The sequence below is a fragment of the Centrocercus urophasianus genome, unplaced genomic scaffold (genome assembly GCF_019232065.1).
Source record: "Centrocercus urophasianus isolate 14NV4802_14NV808 unplaced genomic scaffold, USGS_Curo_1.0 seq_20, whole genome shotgun sequence".
In the NCBI taxonomy this organism is placed as follows: Eukaryota; Metazoa; Chordata; class Aves; order Galliformes; family Phasianidae; genus Centrocercus; species Centrocercus urophasianus.
Window position 1 is genome coordinate 17,290,530 of NW_024884756.1, and position 19,510 is coordinate 17,310,039.

The following is a 19,510-nucleotide window of genomic DNA, read 5'->3' on the forward strand; positions in this document are numbered from 1 at the left end:
GGTGAGGGAAATCACAAAATCACAAGCATTTTCTAGTCAGGCTTTTTTTTTTTTTTTTTTTTTTTTAGCAGCTTAAGGGAGTAGGAGGTTCTGTAGACTTGGAACTCAAGAGATTCTTCCAGTGAAGAATCTCCAATGTGCTTTGGAGCTGTGATGTAAAGTAATGTTAGCTTGCAGAAATCATTGGTAACATGCTGGCATGCCAGTAGCTCTAAATGCAGGTTTCAGTGCTGTTGCATCAACCTTCATTTACCATTTGTGGTTCTGTGGCCAGAATATTAGTCAGGGTATTAATTCACAGGATTTCTGAGAAACAACACGCTGGGTGGGCTGTAGGAGGAACTAGTTACTAACTGGATTTACCATTCTGCAGACCCTGTCCCTAAAGGGCCCAGCTCTTAGTCAGCAAGTGGCAAATGAAGTACTGATTTATGAAAATTAATACATTAGATAGGCATGATGTATATTATCAAACAGAATTGCCCCTCCCTGGAGCTTTGCACAACAGACACGTTTGGGAATTAGAGAGGTCAGCCCTGCTGTGAGGCAGAAGTGACAACCGTGAAAGCTGAGGACTTGAGTGTTGAGCTCTGGCACTTAGCTCATAGTGTCAGTACTCAGAAATCATAATAGCTTTCTAACTAAAGTTTGCTTGCAACAAAGTATTTCTTTAATGCACTTGCAAATTTTAAAAATAAAACTCTTATTAGGGCCTGTACTAATGGCCCGCTTTTTTCTTTCTTTCAGACCTATAAAATATGCCATTCTACAGTATGCTTACTGAAGAAAGGCTTTTTCTTTATAATTTGGCTCAAGTGACAGCTGAAAACAAAGGAATGGGAGAATGGGGAAGGCTCAGTGGTGACAATAGCAGGAGAAACCAAGAGTAAACCATCCAGATTACAGCACTGCTGTTCACCATTTCAGCTCCATTTCAACTTGAAGAAGAAGAAGTAAAACACAGAACAGGCAGTAACTTACCCAACCACTGGGGCTGCAGTTTTAGAAATGAAAAGAAATGCTGAACATGTATGTCATCATATACAATAGCAAAGACAAACGCAATGATGTTTCAGGCTTTCTCTGTGGTGCTGTTGGCACGCAGCAGAGTAATTACCAAGTTATCCAGCATGATTTGAATGGAACTGAGCGAAACTTAATTAGCTCCTGTCTTTCAAGCATTTCTTCATCCACAACACTTGTAATCTTTGGGGTCCTGCTGTGCAACTGTAATGTTCTACAGAAAAAGCAAGCTGCTAGGGGAATCCCATTCCAAAATCTGGTCTAGTTTACCATCACATATTGTAATTCTTGTACTAGTGGTGGTCTGTGAGTGAATGCTGAAACAAACCTTACCTCAGTGCAGTTTGGGCAACCGAGTTTACAGAATCTTCTTTTTCGTGGAAACCATTTCCTTTTTGTCTGTTTTCGTGGGTTTCGTGAGTTCATATATCACAATACATTCCTTTTCCCCAAGATTTTGAGCAGCCGAGGTCCTTCCAGAATACACTCCACTGCCAAAATGCTCAGTGCAAACCACTTGCTTATTCACCGTTGTTTTACCCCCACAGTCTGAATCTCTGGGATGCTCTTCCTGGATTTCACTGCAGTTTTAGCTGTGGTGAAATCCCAAGCTACTTCACCTTCCCAGATTTCTTGCTGAAATTCCAGATGTACTTATCTTGAATTCCTCTAATCTTGTTAGTCATTCTTTCTGTAAATAGTTCTGTTATTTCCTTCACATCAATTCACCTAGAGTACAGTTCAGTCTTTCCTCACTAGAAACCAGTCCATCCTGATAATGTTGTCCCTTCTAGCCAGCATAGTTAGCCTAAATAACTTGCATATCTTATCCTAGGTAGAATAAGACTTTTTTTTTTTTTTTTTTTTTTTTTTTTTTTATTCCTTATAAAGATATCTTTGGTGCACTTACATTTATGTTTATGCTCTGTAATCCCACCTTCCTGAAGCACAGAGGAATCCAAAACAGGAGAGTATGTTCCTGCTGCAGCCTCATTTAGGCACCTTGTGCAAAGGCCTTTCACTTTCCTGGGCGCAGGTTGGAGCTGAGCTCTATTATTATGTTGTTCCTGAGCTCTGCCTTTGTTTTCCTTTGAACTGCCTCCTACGTGCTGGCAGGCTCCTGAAACAGTGCACAGAATGGTCTTTGCCCAGTGTTCAAACTGCAGAACAACCCTGTATTTACTTTGTTTTGTACAAGGAGGTTTTCTTTGTGTTCTCTTACAGCACTGTGCACTGGAAATGGTGCAGAAGCCTTGCAGCTTCAGCCCAGCCTGGGAGCCCCAGGAAGAACAGTGTCAGGAGATGTGGGAGGAAGGCCACTGCTACTTTGTTCTAGGTAAGAACTACATATTCTCAACATGTGAAACATTTGTCACTCTTGGATTGAAACTACTTATTGTAAAACGTTACTTAAAGCAGCGCTTCAGGGCGTACCTTAGGCTGCTAGAGGCAGGTCTTGGTGAACACTGCTGTCCCAACACTTGAAAACACGGAAGAAAGTCTGAAGAATTTCATAGCCCCTTTGTTTCAGAAAAATGAAGTGCTAGAAAAAGCCAATGTGGATGTCTGTAAGAATGTCTGAATTTCACCGCTGGTCTGGTGACTACAAGATGAAATGCACTTTGGCTCTTCTCAAGTTTTTGTTCCTCTGGAAACTCAGTTATTTGAATTTGGAATGAAAAACCATCACATTTTGGACGTTCCCACAGGGCAAAAATACAGAATCTGCCTGCAGTTCTTTTTAATACTTTTTAATATAGGCATTCTGTTGGTTTCTTTGGGCACTCTCTTGATCGTTGTGCGATTTGTACATACTACGTGGAAGCAGCTTCTGGCCAGTAACCCGATCCGCGCACCTCGCGGGATGGCTCACAGCCCGTGCCGCAATTTGGACCAACGCAATTGTGCACGCGCAGTCCCGCTGGCAAGGCGCTCCGCGGCTCCCGGCGGCCCCGCAGAGCAGTGCCCGACACGCCGCTGCCCGCCGGGCTCTCGCTTGGTACCGGCGGGGAGAATTTCCGCCCGGCGCCACGTGCTCGTCAGCGGGTTTTCTGCTAAAACGGCGTGGATTTGAAAAAGGGAGAAAAGTCTGCGGATGCGGCGTTCCCTTTACTTCCGGCTATCCGCGCCGGGACGCCCTCAGCCGGGAGCGGCATCAACACCGCGGCCGCAGCGCCGGGCTTCGAAAATCCCGCGCGGCCCTTCCCCGGGGGCGGCCCGGACGGCGCCTCGGCCGCGTTCTTCGGTGAGGGTGCGGCGGGCCAGGCCCGGGCCGCTCCCCGCCGCCACTCGCCTCGACGCCTTCGAGGGCCCCGGGCCGCCCCGCCCCGCGCTAACGGCCGCCGGTCCCGCCGACATGGTATCACCCGCAACTCGCGCGGCGTGGTAGATCCCGGGCTGCCCTCGGCCCCCCCAGCCCCTCTCTTCCCTCGCGCCGAGAGGAACGAGGGCGCGCCCGCCGCTCCCTCTCTTTGTGTGCGAGCGGAGCGAGGCGGCGCGCGGGCGGGCCCGAGCCGAGCCGAGGAGGGCGTTGAGCGGCGTGAGAGGCGGCGCGGGGCGGGCGGGCGGTTTGGAGCGGGGCCGCGGGGGCGGGAGGAAGGCGGCGTGGGGAGCGCGGGGCGGCGGGTAACGATGGCGCGGTGCGCGCGGCCGCCGGGCGGCCGGGAGCGCTGAGGGGAAGGAGCTGGCTGGACCCCCGCCCCCAGGTAGGCCGGCTCGGAAAGTTTGGGGCGAGGTGCCGGGGCGACCCCCGAGGTGCGGAGGCGCTGGGGAGCTCCGACTCGCCGCCGAAACTCGCGGCTCCCTCGCTTCCGGGCGGCCCGCGGGCACTCGGGTCCCTCTGCCTCGCCTCGGCCCGGCCTCCTTGGGCGGCAGGAAGGGCCGGCGGCCTCACCCCTCCTCCCCGCGCTGCGGCCCCGCGGCCCTGGCAGCCGGCGCCGGGCGGAGGGATGCCGGGCGGGGGACGGCCGCTGCTCCGCGGAGCCCTCGGGGCTAATGCCCGGGCGGCCGCCGCCAGCCGTGGCTGCGCGTCCCGGCGGACACAATGGGCTTTATCTGGGCTCGCGCCGCTCTCCCTCCCGGGAACGCGAGTTCGGGATTCGTGTCGCACGCTGGCGAGGTCCCGAGTTAATTAAAACTCTGCGTCCCCTTGCAGATGGCCTTCTGGATACTGTGATCCGCAGCGGAGATAACATCCGATGTGGCCGTACAGGCGCTGTGATTTCTTTCTCTCCGTGTATGCACCGGCGCAGCCCGTCTGAATGTGAGCGTGGAGGCCGGCTGAGGGGGAAAAGGCAGCTCTTCTGCAGGATCCGCTCTGCGCGGCGTCGGAGGGTGGCAGCTTGGTGCCTGTGAGTTTTCCTTTCCGCTCCTCAGGAGCTGAGGGAGCTGCTCTCTGACGATGATGAAAACTGAGGGCAAAGGGGAAAGGACTTTAAGAAGTGCTTCTCCACACCGAAATGCCTACAAATCTGACTTCCACGCTATCAAATGCTCTTTTGATGGAGTGAACAGTCCTGAAAACGTTTCCAACAAAACGGGCTTGCAGCAGAAGCTGAGCACCTCTTCTAATGGAGGGGGAAATGACCCGCACAGTCGAGGTAGAGCTGCCACTTATGGCAATAGAGTTCACAAGATCAAAAGTATGTTTCTGCAAATGGGAGGCTCCGCTTCCACACCCTCTTGTGAAAGTAGTCCACCTGCTGAGACCAAATTAATCAGTCGGGCCACAGTAGCAGAACATGGGCCTTCTCCAGGTAGCACATCTTTCCTCATTATCCAAAAGAACAATCTTCTTAATACAAATACTGGCCCCAGCAGCAGTCCTGTGGATTCGTCATCTGTGACTTCTACTGCTGATAAGATCATACGTAGCAACGATGAGGCAGATTTGGATAAAGTTGCCCTGGCAGAAAAGTTTTCGGAGACCAGGAAGCTGTTCGAGAGAAATATAAAACAACGAAGTTCTGTGGACAGATATTCTCCCAGCAAATGTGAAAGAAGTGAAGATAAGAGGAGACATGGTTCAGCTTCTGATTGTAGCAGTGTGGTAGACCACTTCAATTTTAATACAGATGTGAGTCCTTCAGTTGCACTGGATAAGGTTGAAAATCATGGTAGTGAGCTGAAGCAGCAGCATCCCAATAATGGTTCCAAAACCTCCATCTTGAATGCTGGGCCCATTTCTAGGAGGCTGGAAAGCTTTCTGGGTGACAGTGATACTGAAGATTCCAAAGAAATTTCCAAAAGTGATGACCTGAATCAGGGCCCTTTGAAAAGCCACTGCAGTTCGGATTCATCTACTACTGCTGAAAGAAGTCCAGAGAAGATTGCCTCCACCAAAGTGCCTGTGATAGACAGAGGTGGGCAGAGTGAAGTGTTTGAAAAAGACAAGAGAGAGAAAGCCGTGCTGGAGAGAAGCCTACAGGATATGAGCAGTATATCCTGTCAGGAGGCAAAGTGGAGAACAGAGACTATTCTTTCCCAGGTTTCCCCTGTTGAGGAGACTTGTGTGGAGCTGTCTGTGCAAGATGAAACCTCAGGGCATGGAAAAGAGGGTTTGGATAAAGGTCATGTTGTTAATGAGGATCAACCACTCAAATATCAAATACAAGAAGGGAAAAGGAGCAGCTATTCCTTGGATTTAGTAGAAGAGTTTACAGAAAGAAACGGAACCAATCAGGAAGAAGTGAGAGATGGGATGTCTGTTAAAGATGGTCCAGTTCAGGATGTTCTACAGCAAGAGGGGGATACTGGAGAAGAGGAGCAAGTAGTAGAAAAGCAGAGAGATGGCTTCTGTACTTTTGGAATAGAAAATGCAGCTTTTGATGATTATAGGGATACAGAGAGCCAGGACCCTGAAGGCAACGAAATTTTGGAGGAAGAGGAGGAATATATGTATGACAGTGAGTACGAGGAGTTTCCTGGACTTTCTGAAGAGGAAGATCCTGTGCCAGACCGAAAAGTCAAGTTCTCTACAGCTCCTATTAAGGTATGTACATTTGAATTTTCTTTGTAGGTTTGTTTCATTTTTCTGTTTTGCAATTCAAAATACCCAGGAAATGTATTTTGGAAGTGTTTTGTGTTTCATTTTGTTTTCAAACCTGTAAAAGCCCTTTCAGTAGTGTTAACTACGTGACTTTAAACTGCTTGGTTTTCTGAAAAAGAGAGAAGTGGAAGTTGTCACAAGTGATTTCTAAATCACAGCAGCTTCACGAGGTAGCATAGCAAAGCACATGAGATTTCACTTGCTTAATACCCTTAGGAACACTAACTTTAAGAAGTTCAGACACATGGCCCTTAGTGCTTAATTTCATTTGTTTAAAATTGTGGTGTTGCACTGGAAAGGACTGTTTCAGTTTTACTTTTTGTACAGATTTTTTTAAAATAATCTTCAGATACAATTTCAAATATTGTTTGATTTTGGTGTGGGAAAATATCGAATTACTTGTTCCCATTATTTAAGATTATAGACTTTTTTGCAGTATTACCCATTATAGAATATTTATTAAAATACAAGTAATGTCTATAATATTTATATTGGCAGGGTGAATGTTCTCTAGGGGTATTTGTGTGATGAACATGTTCGAGTCCCTAAGTTGTGGAAGACAGAGTTAATAATATAATGACTTAATAATGAGAAGCACTACGAGTTAGAGTGCTAACAAATTGAGAAGATGTGGGTTTCTGTTCTTCAGTCACCAAAAACACCCACAGAATGAATGAAGTCATTCTGTAGTGCAAATCCTGTGTACCTGTAGTCCTGTTGCTGACTGTGGTTATTCTCATCCCACCTGAAATTTGAGAGGACTGGCAGATGAGGAACAAGATGGAGTGGGAAACTGTCCAGGCTTTCTCAACTGTATTTTTTCATTCATGTAATAGTAGAAGAAAAAACATCATCTTCAATAAAGCAGTTTTTATGCTTTCTCTGTGCTGTTGAGAATGATGTAAAAACTCCAACTCCTGTACTTCTTGCAGCATGAAGCTCCCACTTTGATAAAGATAGACCAGTGCTGTCCCTGAAGATGTTTGTGTATGGCAAAATCCACATTTTGTTACTTGTGGTTTCTTATAGTCCTTCTTATAGGCAGGATGGCTTTATATGGCTTTCTTGTGGCTGATGCTGTCTCAGCAGTGACCTGGAGCTCTGAAGGGGAGGGGCAGTGCTGCTTCTGGGAGCTGCATAAGGAATGGGGTGAAGGCTGCTGGAAAGCCAGAGGGCACCAATCCATTCTCTGTGTTTCTGTGCATCATTGTCTGAGAGGAGCGCAGCAAGTCATCTGCTAGAAGTGCTCTTTGGTTTGCTGGTGCATGCTGTCCTGCTGTAGGCTGGGTCTGTTGTTGCTGAAGTCCTAGAAGCAGTGATTGCAACAGGCTTTTCCTGCATTCTCTGTTACGTCAGTGTCAGGTTTAGTTCAAAGCATTAATAGGAATCTCTGCCAGCTGTGATGGGAGCTCTCCTGCAGACAAATCTCATGTTTTGGTAACCAGTGCCCTTTGACTGTAGCTGCTTCTCTGAAAGCCTCCAGAGCCTGCCTCTGCCAGGTTATCAATTGCACAGACAAAAGATGGATTTAATAGCAACTGTTAGTATTTTTGTGTTAAGATAACATGGTTATTGCCATGATGCCTGACTTCAGGATTGACAGAATAAATGGTACTTAATAGCAGTATGAGCAGTGAAATTTCAGATCTCTTTTCATACAATAGGTTTCTTGTTTGGCTTTATGGATAGATTTTAGTGCATCTCAAGTTGAAAGAGAAAAATCCCAAGTGGTAAAAAAAAAAAAAGATGATTTCTGGCCCCCAGCCACAGCTCCGAGCAGTGCCATAGTGAGAACTGCATCCAGCTAACTTCCTTCAGCTTTATTTAGACAAGTAAGCATGACTGAAATGTGAGTGCCGTTCCAGCCATCCGCGGCTCTAGAAGAGAAGGCTGTGTTTCTCCCCTTCCTAGACCCTCCTGCATGGGGCCAGGCTGGAGTTGGCTTTTTGGCTGTTTTCCTTCTGTGCTGTGGTCTGGCCCATCCTGCTGCTCTTCCCAGTGTAGCTATGTAGCAGCTATAAAGCAGCCAGCTCTGTGTTTTACAGCTGCTGTGCAGCAGGCATTTGAGGAGGAAAATTCAAAACATTCAGAAGATGTTTGGGGAAGAAAAGTGTTTTAAAATGCTTGAGTCTCTGCAATGATGGATTTGTGACCATTGCACGTGATAGTCTCAACACAAACGTGGGATATGGTGTAGGTAATGGAGAGAGCTCGAGTAATATCTGTATTGAGAAGTTTCTTCTCAGCTGTGAAGGGCTTTTGAGTATAAGAAAGAGATGGGAGCTCCCAGGGGATGTGGATTGAAGCTAATACTGTTAGCCTTATGTCTGACCCATGTTGGAGCTCTGCAATTGTTGACAGCTGTAGTGGGGCTTAAGAACACGTAATTTTGAACTGATAATTTCAGGAACGATGGAACACTTATATAAATACTATGTTATTTGGAGTCGCTCTGTGCCTGTAAAAATGAGTGGAGAAGAGACTTTTAAAATAAAAGCTTCAGTTCTGTAGAAGCTGATGATAAATGTGGGGGAAGGTTTCTTACTTGCCATAGGTGACATGAGTGCTGCTGTGTGATCTCTGCAGCCCTTAAGGAGCATTGTGGCTCGGTGGTTTGTTTTTCCTGCAGTTGTGATGAGAGTGATGCTGTGCAGTTACTAGCAGAACTACACTGCCAGATTGGGTTTGTGTTGCGGGACATGGGCTATTTTTAGCCCCTTGTTGCCACATCTGAAGCTAATAAGGAATGTAAAGTACACTCAGCTGTCCAAGATATCCACAAGCATATTTTATTTGTCCTAAAGTTTTCTGAATAAACCACACAAGTGATCAGCAATACAAACAGTGCAAATAACGTCAGGTAACTGTGCTGTTATCCCTTTATACTTCATTATGCTTTTGTAATGTAGAGATTAAACTCGCTCTCAATTACATGATCACCTTGAAAGGCTTTAATTAACACAGATGTAATGACAGAGTACAGTTTGACGTTTGTAATCCTGAAACTTTCCGTTGGTAAAACAAACATTCGTCTCCAAATTGGCTTCTTCAGCTGTCTTTAGCTCTGACTGTATCAAACTTTGTCCTCAAAACCTTGAATAGCACTGTGACTAAGTTCTGTAATGATTTATGATCCTTAGAAGTTCTGTAGCTCTGATAACCCAAAAAGATAATACAGATACTATTCACTTCTGTAGGTCTGTTTGATTTGCAGCGTTAACCAGTTTAAGTTGCATGGTGGTGTTTGTCCCCAGCTCTGTGAATAATACTTTACTTCAAGATTAAGTGAAGAACATGGCTTAAAGTAAATTAAAAACAAAACTGACCTTCATAAAGGCTTTTATATTTTGCTATGGTTGAGCAAAACATTATTTTTTTTTTCTTGCATGAAGAAATTAAAAGCAGTCTCATATTTTGTGTGTGGGTCTAACCAGCCAGGTATCAGCTGCTCTTGAGGGAATCTGCAAATCCTTCATAATATTGCCATTTGTCTCACACATTAAAATAGAGCTGTTCTGTGTTTAGCTGGGATACAAATAGCAGTCTTGTTCAGCCTGGCACACTGTCTGATCTCTTTACTACAGAACTGCTTACTGTGGAAGTTAATGAAGCAGTAAATGAAGATAGGCTTCAGCTAGATTTAATGTGTAACAGCCCATCTATAAATGCTACCATTTTTAGGAGATGTACAATTTTTCTACATCAGTTTGTGCCCTCCCAATCATTGTTTTAACAAAATGTTGTGTAGTGCTTCAGTGTCATACATCCCTTGATTTTTGAACTGTACCTTCTATGCTTCTGGATTCTATACGTAGAAAAGAATGCAAAATCCATTAACTGGTGGAAAATGCCCAGACCCTGGATAGTCTTCAGTTGTCGTTGTAATTAGAGAATAATTGATGATTGCATGAATGGTTGAATGTTTGTCAGCCACTGAAGCACTTCAGTAAGATGCTTGTGTGGCATTAAGAGATTGGTATATTACATGGAAGTAAATTGATTTAGGAAAATAGAAATTGAACTTGAGAGTAGACGTTTGGCATGTGGGAAGTCAGCTACTTTTTCTTGGCTGTGGCAGTGTATTCCCATCAGGGATTTGTTAAAGATCTTTTTAATGATGAAACAATTTAAAGATTTTAAGTGTTTTGAAGCTCTGTCTATTGCTTGCATCAATGTTCCAGCACTTATATCTGAACAATCTTGTCCTACAACTTTACTTTGTATTTTTATCTCAAACTTACTGTACTCTCCACAGTAACGTTCAATCAATTTCCACAAAAAATACTCCTGGCTTTGAGCATGGTTTGGTTGTGTTTTACTTGCATCTGGAAGTGCCGCATTTTCTTCTGACAGACTTAGCAGTATAAGAGGTTAAAATACCAAAAGCATGGATGTGAACCGGAGGAAGAAGTTACCTGTGAAAATATGGTGGTTTTTTTTTTATTCTTTGTTTTGTTTTTGTTGGGTTTTGGAGGATGGGTTTTGTTTATTTTTTGAAAGGTAAGTTTTAAACTTTTATTGAAATTTCAGTCATCTTGGAAGTCAGAAAATATTTCTGAAGCATAAATCCAATCAATTCTGCATATAGATTCATCTGGTTTAAAAAAATTCTACGTCCATTTGATCCATACGTCCATCTATGCATTTGTGGTCCTTATTGAGACCTTTTGTTTCTATTTCAGCTTTCTGTAAAGAAGTATGCCTTTCTTTGGCACTTTTTTTTTTTGTTTTGTTTTTTTGTTTTAATATCAGAAGTGTTCTTCTATTTAGATTTCAGGAAATACTTGATCAGGGTGTTTTACAATGGTGGATTTGGCATTTCAGGAGTCTTTGGGAAAGAGGCTGGTGCCGAGGTATGGGACTGTACGTAAAAATCCAAATCTGAGCAGAAAAAGGAAACAAATTCTTTTTCTATCATGCCTCATTGCTGAAGCAGCCTGTTTCTTTCTATTTATATCTCAGTGTATTTTTGACCAAATTATTCTCTGAATGCAGTTAAATGGCACGCTAGCTCTCCAGTTGGATGTAGCAGACAAATAAGAGGATGTGAGGTTATGAGTGTCATCACCAGTCCGTCCTCACTGTTTTTTTTTTCAATCCTTTCACCTTTTAACTTTCTAGCAGTTTCACCTGGATTTGACAGAAGAGAGAGAGAGATCTTTAAAAGTATTTTTTAATTATTGCCTGATCTTGAGAAAATTGGCACCTCCAAAGATCGTTGCGGATGTCCTCAGTGGTGGCAGGGCTGCAGCTTTATTTGCCGTTCTTTGTGGGTTTGGTAGCTAGCAGTGCAGTGCATGCTGTGTCTTGCTGGGAGGGCAGCGATGGGGAAGAGAAGGGAGGGGCAGCTAAGGTGGAGTCACTTGTGGGTTTCACTGGAGATGTAGTCCGGCCAAACGTGAGGCGGTGACACAGGAGGATGCAGGAATCGCAGGGGAGGTAAGGTGATTATGCAGAGTGTGGGCAGATAGGCAGACTTGTAGGAGACAAGTTCATTAGCTCAACAGTTAAGCTGCTGAAAGATTCAGCATCTTTGTGATGAGTGCTGCTATTAGCAGCTGAGTCTACTTAACCTAGACTGATGTGAAGGCACAAGCAGGCAATAGCTGAAACTTGTTCATAATTTACTTCTTGAGAAATGGAAAAAAATAAACCTGTGCCTTTTGTATCATTCTAAATAGAGCAGAAATTTATTTGACTTTCCAAGTATCTTTGGAAGAGAGACCAGTGCTAGGTGTGGGATGGGACAGTGGGAACATAAGATTGGAGGAAGAGAGTGAGACAAAACAGTTTGGTAGATGTATGTCAATGGAGTCATGAAGGAACTCATTAAGCTTGTCACGGTTCAGAAATTCTCAGTGTTTGTGGGTTTTAATCATCTGAGCAGGAACTGAATACTATGTGACCAATGGCAGAACAATAATTATTAGGTTAGTTTTTATACTTAGGCTTGATAGCAGAGGGCAAAGTAGTTGTGGTTAAATTTTTGCTTAGTAGACTTGCTTTCAGATACATTTTAATTGATGTTCTGCTTTCAGCATCGTTAGAATTCATTTTAAGAGTAGGAAAATTGCATTACTGTAGTTTTGGTTATCTCAGATAAGTTGATTCAGGTGTTTCCTCTGCTGTAAGGCTTCATAAATAAGAGTTCTTGTACTGTGAGTATCTTGGGTTTATTTGTGAATTTGAGACACTTGCAGAATTGAGTTTCAAGTTGGAATGACAAAATGTTTTGTCATTTCAGTGAATATTTTTTGTGTGTTTGATATGGGCTGGGACTTGTATTTTGTTCCATGTGTTTTATTTAGGAACAGGCTGAATTGAGTAGTTGGCCATTTTCTAACATGCAACTGTGAAGCATACGACCTCGGGAGAACTGAGGTGGAGGTGCTGTGGGGCAGACATGCCGGCCTGGGCATTCAGTGGGGCTGAGGGGACAGCACAGGCAGGGGATGTAAATGCTAACCAGGTTGGATGATGCTGGCTGAATATGCTGGCTGGGAAATGATGTTTGGATCTGGAGCAAGGCTGCCCTTACACCTTTATGCAAACTAACTTGGTGGTGGTGATGGCTTGGCGTGTTTGCTTTGTTAAATTAGCTTAGCAGAGCTACGGGATCAAGCAGGTAAGCGCACAACCCTCCTGTTTGGCAACAGGAAATGCTACAGTGAATGGAATGATTTGCAGTGTCAGCCCATATAACAGTTACCAACTGTTCTGAATCAAACCTGAATTTGGTGTGTTATTTGTTTATCAATAAAACCGGAAAACAGACCAGGTGTCTCTGTTTTCTGATTCACAGCATCCGGTAGCATGAAGTGATTTGAAACAGATAGTCACTCATCACTGAAATAACGGCCAAAAAGAGGTAACCTTCTAGCATTTAGAAACAGAGGGAATAATGTAGTGGTAATGTGATGTCTACTCCAAACGGAGAGGGAGACTGTAAGAGTAAACTGCTAAGTGTAGGTATACTTCGGCCTGCTTCAGTGCTACTGTTTCAAATGATTATTCATGCTTGCCTGGGTACTTCAGGTCTTGCCAGGCGTCTTGCAAAGGCCATCCATTGAAAAAGCTGAAACTGTTCATCATTAGGCAATTTTCTTGAAACCGTAACTTGAATTTTGATTGTGTGGCTTTATTGAGTGTCTATAAACTTGAATGGTCAATGTAAGAATCGTATTTCAGAGGACATAGGAACCAACTGCTTGGCAAGGTTTCAAGGTGCAGGTGTCAGTAACACTACAGTGCCTCTCTCCCAACTCATTAAGTGTTACTTTAACTGCTTTTGTAGGTTGTGCTTCCCCACAAATATTACTGCATTAGAATTTAAAAGTGATGTTGAAATTGCTTCCATTCTGATGAGTTGGGAACCCTTTGAGGCAGTTGTTGATTTTTACTGTTTAATTGTGTGCGTAACATTGTGCTTTTGTTTGTGCAGAAACAAATCTTTCTACTAGAAATGAATATAGGTGTGGAGCTCTGTTCTGTGACTTGACAGCAAAGATCTGTGCAAGCAAATCTTCCTCATGAGTTTTCCTTCTTAAAGAAATACCATCCTGCTAAAATGTGTGTAGTTTATGAGGAGGACTTCATAAGCACTTCTAAGACTTTGAATTGTGAGATTATTGTTGTTTTTCTGTGATAATACTGTTTCCTGTGACAGCATTATGATGGAGATTTTCAGTTTTGTATAGTAGCACTAACTGAATGTAGCATCTTTTAGCCAGAGATTAACTGAGTTTTGCATTCCAGAAGTGATTCATTTTCCTGGTGTAATAAATGCAATTTGTTCTTAAAAAAAAAAAAAAAAAAAAAAAAATTTGTTCTTCAAGGACTAAGTATAAGTTTGAAAATTTCCAGGTATGTGTCTTTGCAGTTTAATTAAAATAGTCCTTAAAAATTCAGCATTTTCTGAGAACTTATTTGGATTCAAATTATTTTTATTCATTCTGAAGAAAAGAGGACTTGAGTGTAAAAGAAATTATTTCTTTCAGATCAGCTTTCTTTCTGCTGTTCATTAGCTTTACTGGGTCCAGAAGGTACCAATGGTAGATTAACTAGTTAACCTTCTGGAGATGTAACAAGATAAAAGACTTTCAAATTCACTTGGTTTTCTATGGTGTTGAGACAATAACTTGTGTTTGCTTAAGCACCTCTGTTAGAAATGAGTTGAGCACACGATCAGTTGGCCATGCTAGAGCTGGGAGGTTGGTCAGTATAACCTCCAGAGGTCCCTTCCAACCCTTTCTGTCAACCTCAAGAAATGGAAGTTCATGCAGTCTGCAGGTAGCTGTCAGTAAGTACGTGCTGGTGTGGCTGCCAGCCAGAACTGGGTAACATCATCAAAGCAGCCTGGGGCAGTGTGTGTTACAAACAGCCAGCTTACCAACCTGTGATTATCGTTATAACCTGTAATGTTGTAAAATGTACACCAGAATTGTTTGATTAACTGCTGTTAAAATCTCGATTGAGTTTTACGTAATTCCTGTCTTTTGTTCTTTAGTAATAATGTTTAATACCAGCTTGGGCAGATAGTTTCATGTCAGAGTCCTCAGTGCTGCTCATTCTTTTTGAAGATGAACTTGTTCTTGGGAATTGCCATGCTATTTGAGGGTATGTTGGAAGTTAAATATTTATGCAGTCCAGCAGCACTAAGGAAGGTAAACACATGCTATCTACACTTTGTTATATACTTGTTTTCAGTAGTGTTTTGGGGTGTTTTTTTTAATAATGGTTAGCTTATTAGTAGCCCAGAATACATTTGACATGATTATCATCATCTTGGCTTTTAAAAGAAAAAAAAATATTTAAAAGAAGTACTGTTGTGGGTTTGTTTTTTTTTTTTTTTTTTTTTTTGTCTTGTTATTTTCTTTCTCACTCATAATCTTTTTGTCTCCAGCTTGCAGTGCCTTTAAAATAGTAAGATTAGAATTTCTTTTGTTCCTAATGTGTTTGATTCAGTGACTAAATCCTGCCAGACACAGTGCAGGGGTGAACTGTGTTTAGCTTTCTCATCAATCTTCTATACTCTGTAACTTGTAATTTATGTTACTTATTATCTACATTTTAACTGTGTTTAGTACTGCTTCTGCTGCTTGGCAGAAAACTCACCAAACAGTTCTGTGCTTTTTACATTGATGTCAACAACTTAACCATTTGGTCTGCTAAGAGGTAAATCCCATTTATGATTCCTCACGTACACGGTAAAAACGTCTGCCTTTTGCCTTTGGCTATGGGTTTTTTTAGTGTGCTCTTGCTTTTCTTCTTGTTGCTGCCACATTTGTCTTCCAGTTGTATGTCACTGGTATTGCTATTCTTCTATTTATAAATTCATGTTTTCCCTCAAAATGATTTCTCTGAATACAGTTCTCATTACTTTTTAAAAACAGCTCTGTCTTCTCTTAATTGGGTTTATGATTTTTAGAATGTTATTTAAGTGGTCATGCATAGTTCCCATCTGTCATTTTAAGAGACAAGTATGATTTTCTCTCTTAATAGATCAGTCACAATTGATTTCAGATAGGTTTTTCCTCAAGGAGCTGTTGTGGGGAAGTGTTAGTAGTCTTCATCTGCATTTGCATGTTTGTGCCATTATTATACTATGTATAACAATGGCAAATTTAACTCAAACCTACTTTTAAATTCTATGATCCATTCCCATCAGGTGATGAGTTCTTACAGTGCATCAGGTTTGAATCAACTTGGGCAAATTCCACGAGACACTCAAGTACAAAGCTATTACTTTTGAGTTGGAAAAATATTTCATAATTTTTAAAACTTCCAGATGGGCGGCCCAAAGCATGAATGTATGTCATTCAGTTTTTGGTGGTGGTGTAACTTTATTCCCCCTGAATCTCCAGCACCTGGTGGCTGTTGCTGCAGGCAGTGGTCTTCCCTTTGCTGGTGACTGCATGCACCATCGTGTGCTCTGTGTGTGAGAGAATAATTAATAAAAAAAAAAGATGGTCAGTGTCTCCCAAATAATTACTGTCATCTTCCTTTTTTGCTTTTACTATTCATTTTTCATTGATTACTGTGGAATCTCTCTTACTACTACTAGAGACATTGATTTTTATTTATGTATTTGTTGGGGGGGGGGAGGAGTAGGGGAGAAGGGATTGGTAAAGGAACCAAAGTAGACAGGCCTTGCTCCAAAGGAAAACTGTGCTCCATTAAATCCAAATGCTTCTACTGTTTACTGATCTGGGCAGCTAGGGGTAAACTAATTCAAAGAAGTCCTATCAACTTCTTTCTGTCACTGGTAAAATAAAGCTTCTTGGATGGCTTTATTTGTCTATATTGCGTTTTTTCTGTAAAGATTATAGAATAGGGAGACCCTCAGTGCAACCATTGTCTATCTGTTGCCAGTTGTTGCCCTCTAGTGTCTGGAGGAGTTTGTTGGTTTATTTACCTGTATACAAGATTTAGGAAGACTCATTTCCCTCTTTAAGAGAACTTTCCAAGAAATGAGACTTCTGAGAATGAGTTTCTTCTGCTGTCTACCAAGTGGATCTACTCGTGCTTGCTGAACTGCTCCATTAAATCCATGGTCATGTTTTGTGGCACACAGCAGTTTGTGAACACTTCTCCAGCTGTAGTCTGGAGGTGCGTCAGGAAGGATGCCTGTGTTATTTCTGAGTTATTATCAGTCACTTTTTGGTAATCTGTTTTTCTGTGTCTGAATATGCTGCCATGCAGAGCTAACACTGTATACTAGTGGATATAAATTCACTGGCAAAATGTTAGTACTATCTAATTACAGTTAATCCTGTCATGCTTACGTGATTTCAGGTACCTATCGAGTGTGAAAATGCAGAAGTTGCAAAACATTAGTAGGCCAGTGTAAATGAACTTTGTGTCAGCACTACAAGTTCACGATTAGGGAGATTGAAGCTGCAGTCTGTAACTGGTTTTGTCTCACAGGGATGTTTATCAGTGAATATCGCAGGGATATCAGTGCCTGCAAAAAACTTGAGTGGAAAAACCTTGTTTTTCCCATAGCTGAAGAGGGGGAATATGATTTACCTCTCACTTATGATTTTGTATATGATTAATGAACATGCTGATAAGTGAAATTGAGCATGTTGCATGTCGCTCCTTCTTTCCTTGATTTGTCTTAATACTCATTATTCATTTTGTTGTTTATTTATCTTTTAACAATTCAGAAATTCCGCTGGAGTGACTACTAAAAATAGTAATGTATGTAACAAGGCATTTCCTTTTCTTGAGAATCTACATGATTCCCTGCAAAATCAGAAGTCTACATCTGGTGGAGGCTCTGTAATTGGCAGATGGTTTGGGGGAAGGGAGAAACAAAGGATTCGGGGGAATGTAGTCCTAAAAAATTAACTCTGTAGCAAAAAGAGATTATGATTTCCTTGACTTCTTTTATATAGTTGTTGTATTTACAAAGCAAAAAGTGCTTAAGTGATTGTTTTGAATCTTCTGTAATGTTATTTTTATGTAACTGGAAACAATATTGCAGCAGTATTCATTAAATTGATAATTGTTTAGAAAATGGGATCTCTAGAAATACCGCTTTAATTTCCCTACTGATTTTTCTTTCAATTACATCGTGTTTGGAAATGGCTGAGAAAGTACTTAAGCTATTTTTTTGTCACCTTTCTTAGGTTTTCAGTACTTACTCAAATGAAGATTATGATAGACGTAACGAAGAAGTTGACCCTGTGGCAGCCTCAGCTGAATATGAACTTGAGAAAAGGGTGGAGAAAATGGAAGTATTTCCTGTGGAAATTGAAAAAGGTGTGAATCAGACCTTGAATATTAGAGATACTATGAGAAGACAAGATAAAGCAATTGTAAACTGCATTTTTGCTGCAATTGGTTCTTGAATTTTTGAATGTAGGCTGCAGCTTTTACGCATAGCTATTCTGTTGAATGTAATGACTTTTAATTGAACAGTCCTTCATTAAGGACAAACTGTCATACCTAATTGAAGTTAGGAAGGATACATTAATGAGCAGCTGGTCTGAATGAATATTATGAGTATGTGCAATTCACAAACTTTGAACTCAAATTCTCTTTCAGGTTCCATGAAACTTTGAATCTAATAGGAAGCCATAACTACAAAACAGAAAACCTTTCAGAAGTATTTTGGGAAAAAAAAAATAAATCTAATTTTACATATTTATGCATTAAATATTTATGTATAAAACGTGTACATATTTTTATCTTTTGCATGGAATGACTTGAAACACTTCAAAGCCCCTCAGAACTGCTTAGTGTTGCATCATCTATTATGCAGCTAATATTAAATATTTTAATCCCTTAGGTGACAGCGGTCTGGGCATCAGTATTATTGGAATGGGAGTCGGTGCTGATCAGGGGCTGGAAAAACTGGGCATTTTTGTAAAAACAATAACAGATGGTGGAGCTGCTCAGAGAGATGGACGGTGAGTTTTCCACTGCATTGATTACAGTTTTTGCACATTTCAGACTGATCCCAGCCATTTTCATCTGATATGCCAAATACTGTGAATAAAGCTACAAAAGCTGACTTCAAGTGAAGAAATATTGTATTGCTGATTTGTGTTAAATTTTAAAAAATGCAGTTATTTTGCTTAATATAGGACATTTTTCAAAAGGAGCTTAGGTTTTCTTGCAGGATGTCTGAGAAAATTTTAGAAAATGTCCACATGTAGAAGTGATAGAAAATCAAGCTGGTGATCCTGAATCCATTCAGTGTGTGAGTAGTATAAAAATATCAAAGCAAACACTATATATAATTTTTAATTGCTAATCAGCATAGTCACTGAGGATCAGGAGATTAGTTTTAAGCAATGGAATGCTTGGTACTCAAAGTTTCTAGCTACTAGGGAGTTTTAAGTGATATTTATCATGTCAGTAATCTATCTAGTCAAATATTTTTGTTGAACTGATATCTAAAGCATTTATTTTTGCAGAATTCAAGTAAATGATCAGATTGTGGAAGTCGATGGCATAAGTCTAGTGGGAGTTACTCAGTTCTTTGCAGCCACTGTACTCAAAAATACCAAAGGCACAGTGAGGTATGTGTTGTTTTCTATCAGGTAATACCTTCTGTTTTTCATTAATGGAGAATACAAAACTATAGCTTGAGAATTTTACAGAAAAGTTGCTGAGGGCAATAATATGGCAAACTAACTACTTAAATATCTCTTAAGTTTTTGCTGCAAAGTAATTTGTTTTTCTTTTGTAGGTTTCTGATTGGCAGAGAGAAGCCAGGGACTCAGAGTGAAGTAGCCCGCCTCATTAGTGAGACTTTAGAGCAGGAGAGATGTCTGTATGAGCAGCACTATGTTCATGATGATACAGAGCAGGTAAAACATCATACACACGCATATGTTTAAAGCATTCGATTACTTTTGCAAATGGGTTGAATGTTTTTTGAATCAAATGGAAGCAAAAAAGCAAAAAAAAAAAAAAAAAAAAAAAAAA

At 41.6% G+C, this 19,510-nt stretch overlaps 1 protein-coding gene across 4 annotated transcripts in view; it reads left to right on the forward strand.

Annotated features, from left to right (window-relative positions):
- Window positions 1-2,225: 2,225 nt before the first annotated feature.
- Window positions 2,226-19,510, forward strand: part of LOC122162374 (neurabin-1-like) — a 42,331-nt gene continuing 25,046 nt past the window's right edge. For 2 of the 4 annotated variants that reach the window (XM_042822665.1, XM_042822669.1), the window contains exons 1-6: window positions 3,646-3,728; window positions 4,178-6,013; window positions 17,704-17,836; window positions 18,366-18,486; window positions 18,997-19,101; window positions 19,272-19,392. In XM_042822665.1, coding sequence (XP_042678599.1) covers window positions 4,424-6,013; window positions 17,704-17,836; window positions 18,366-18,486; window positions 18,997-19,101; window positions 19,272-19,392 — 2,070 coding nt within the window. In that variant the 5' untranslated portion in view covers window positions 3,646-3,728; window positions 4,178-4,423. Of the gene's footprint in view, window positions 2,360-3,363; window positions 3,383-3,645; window positions 3,729-4,177; window positions 6,014-17,703; window positions 17,837-18,365; window positions 18,487-18,996; window positions 19,102-19,271; window positions 19,393-19,510 lie in introns of those variants that run through there. The other 2 variants (XM_042822666.1, XM_042822667.1) reach the window with 2 other exon arrangements.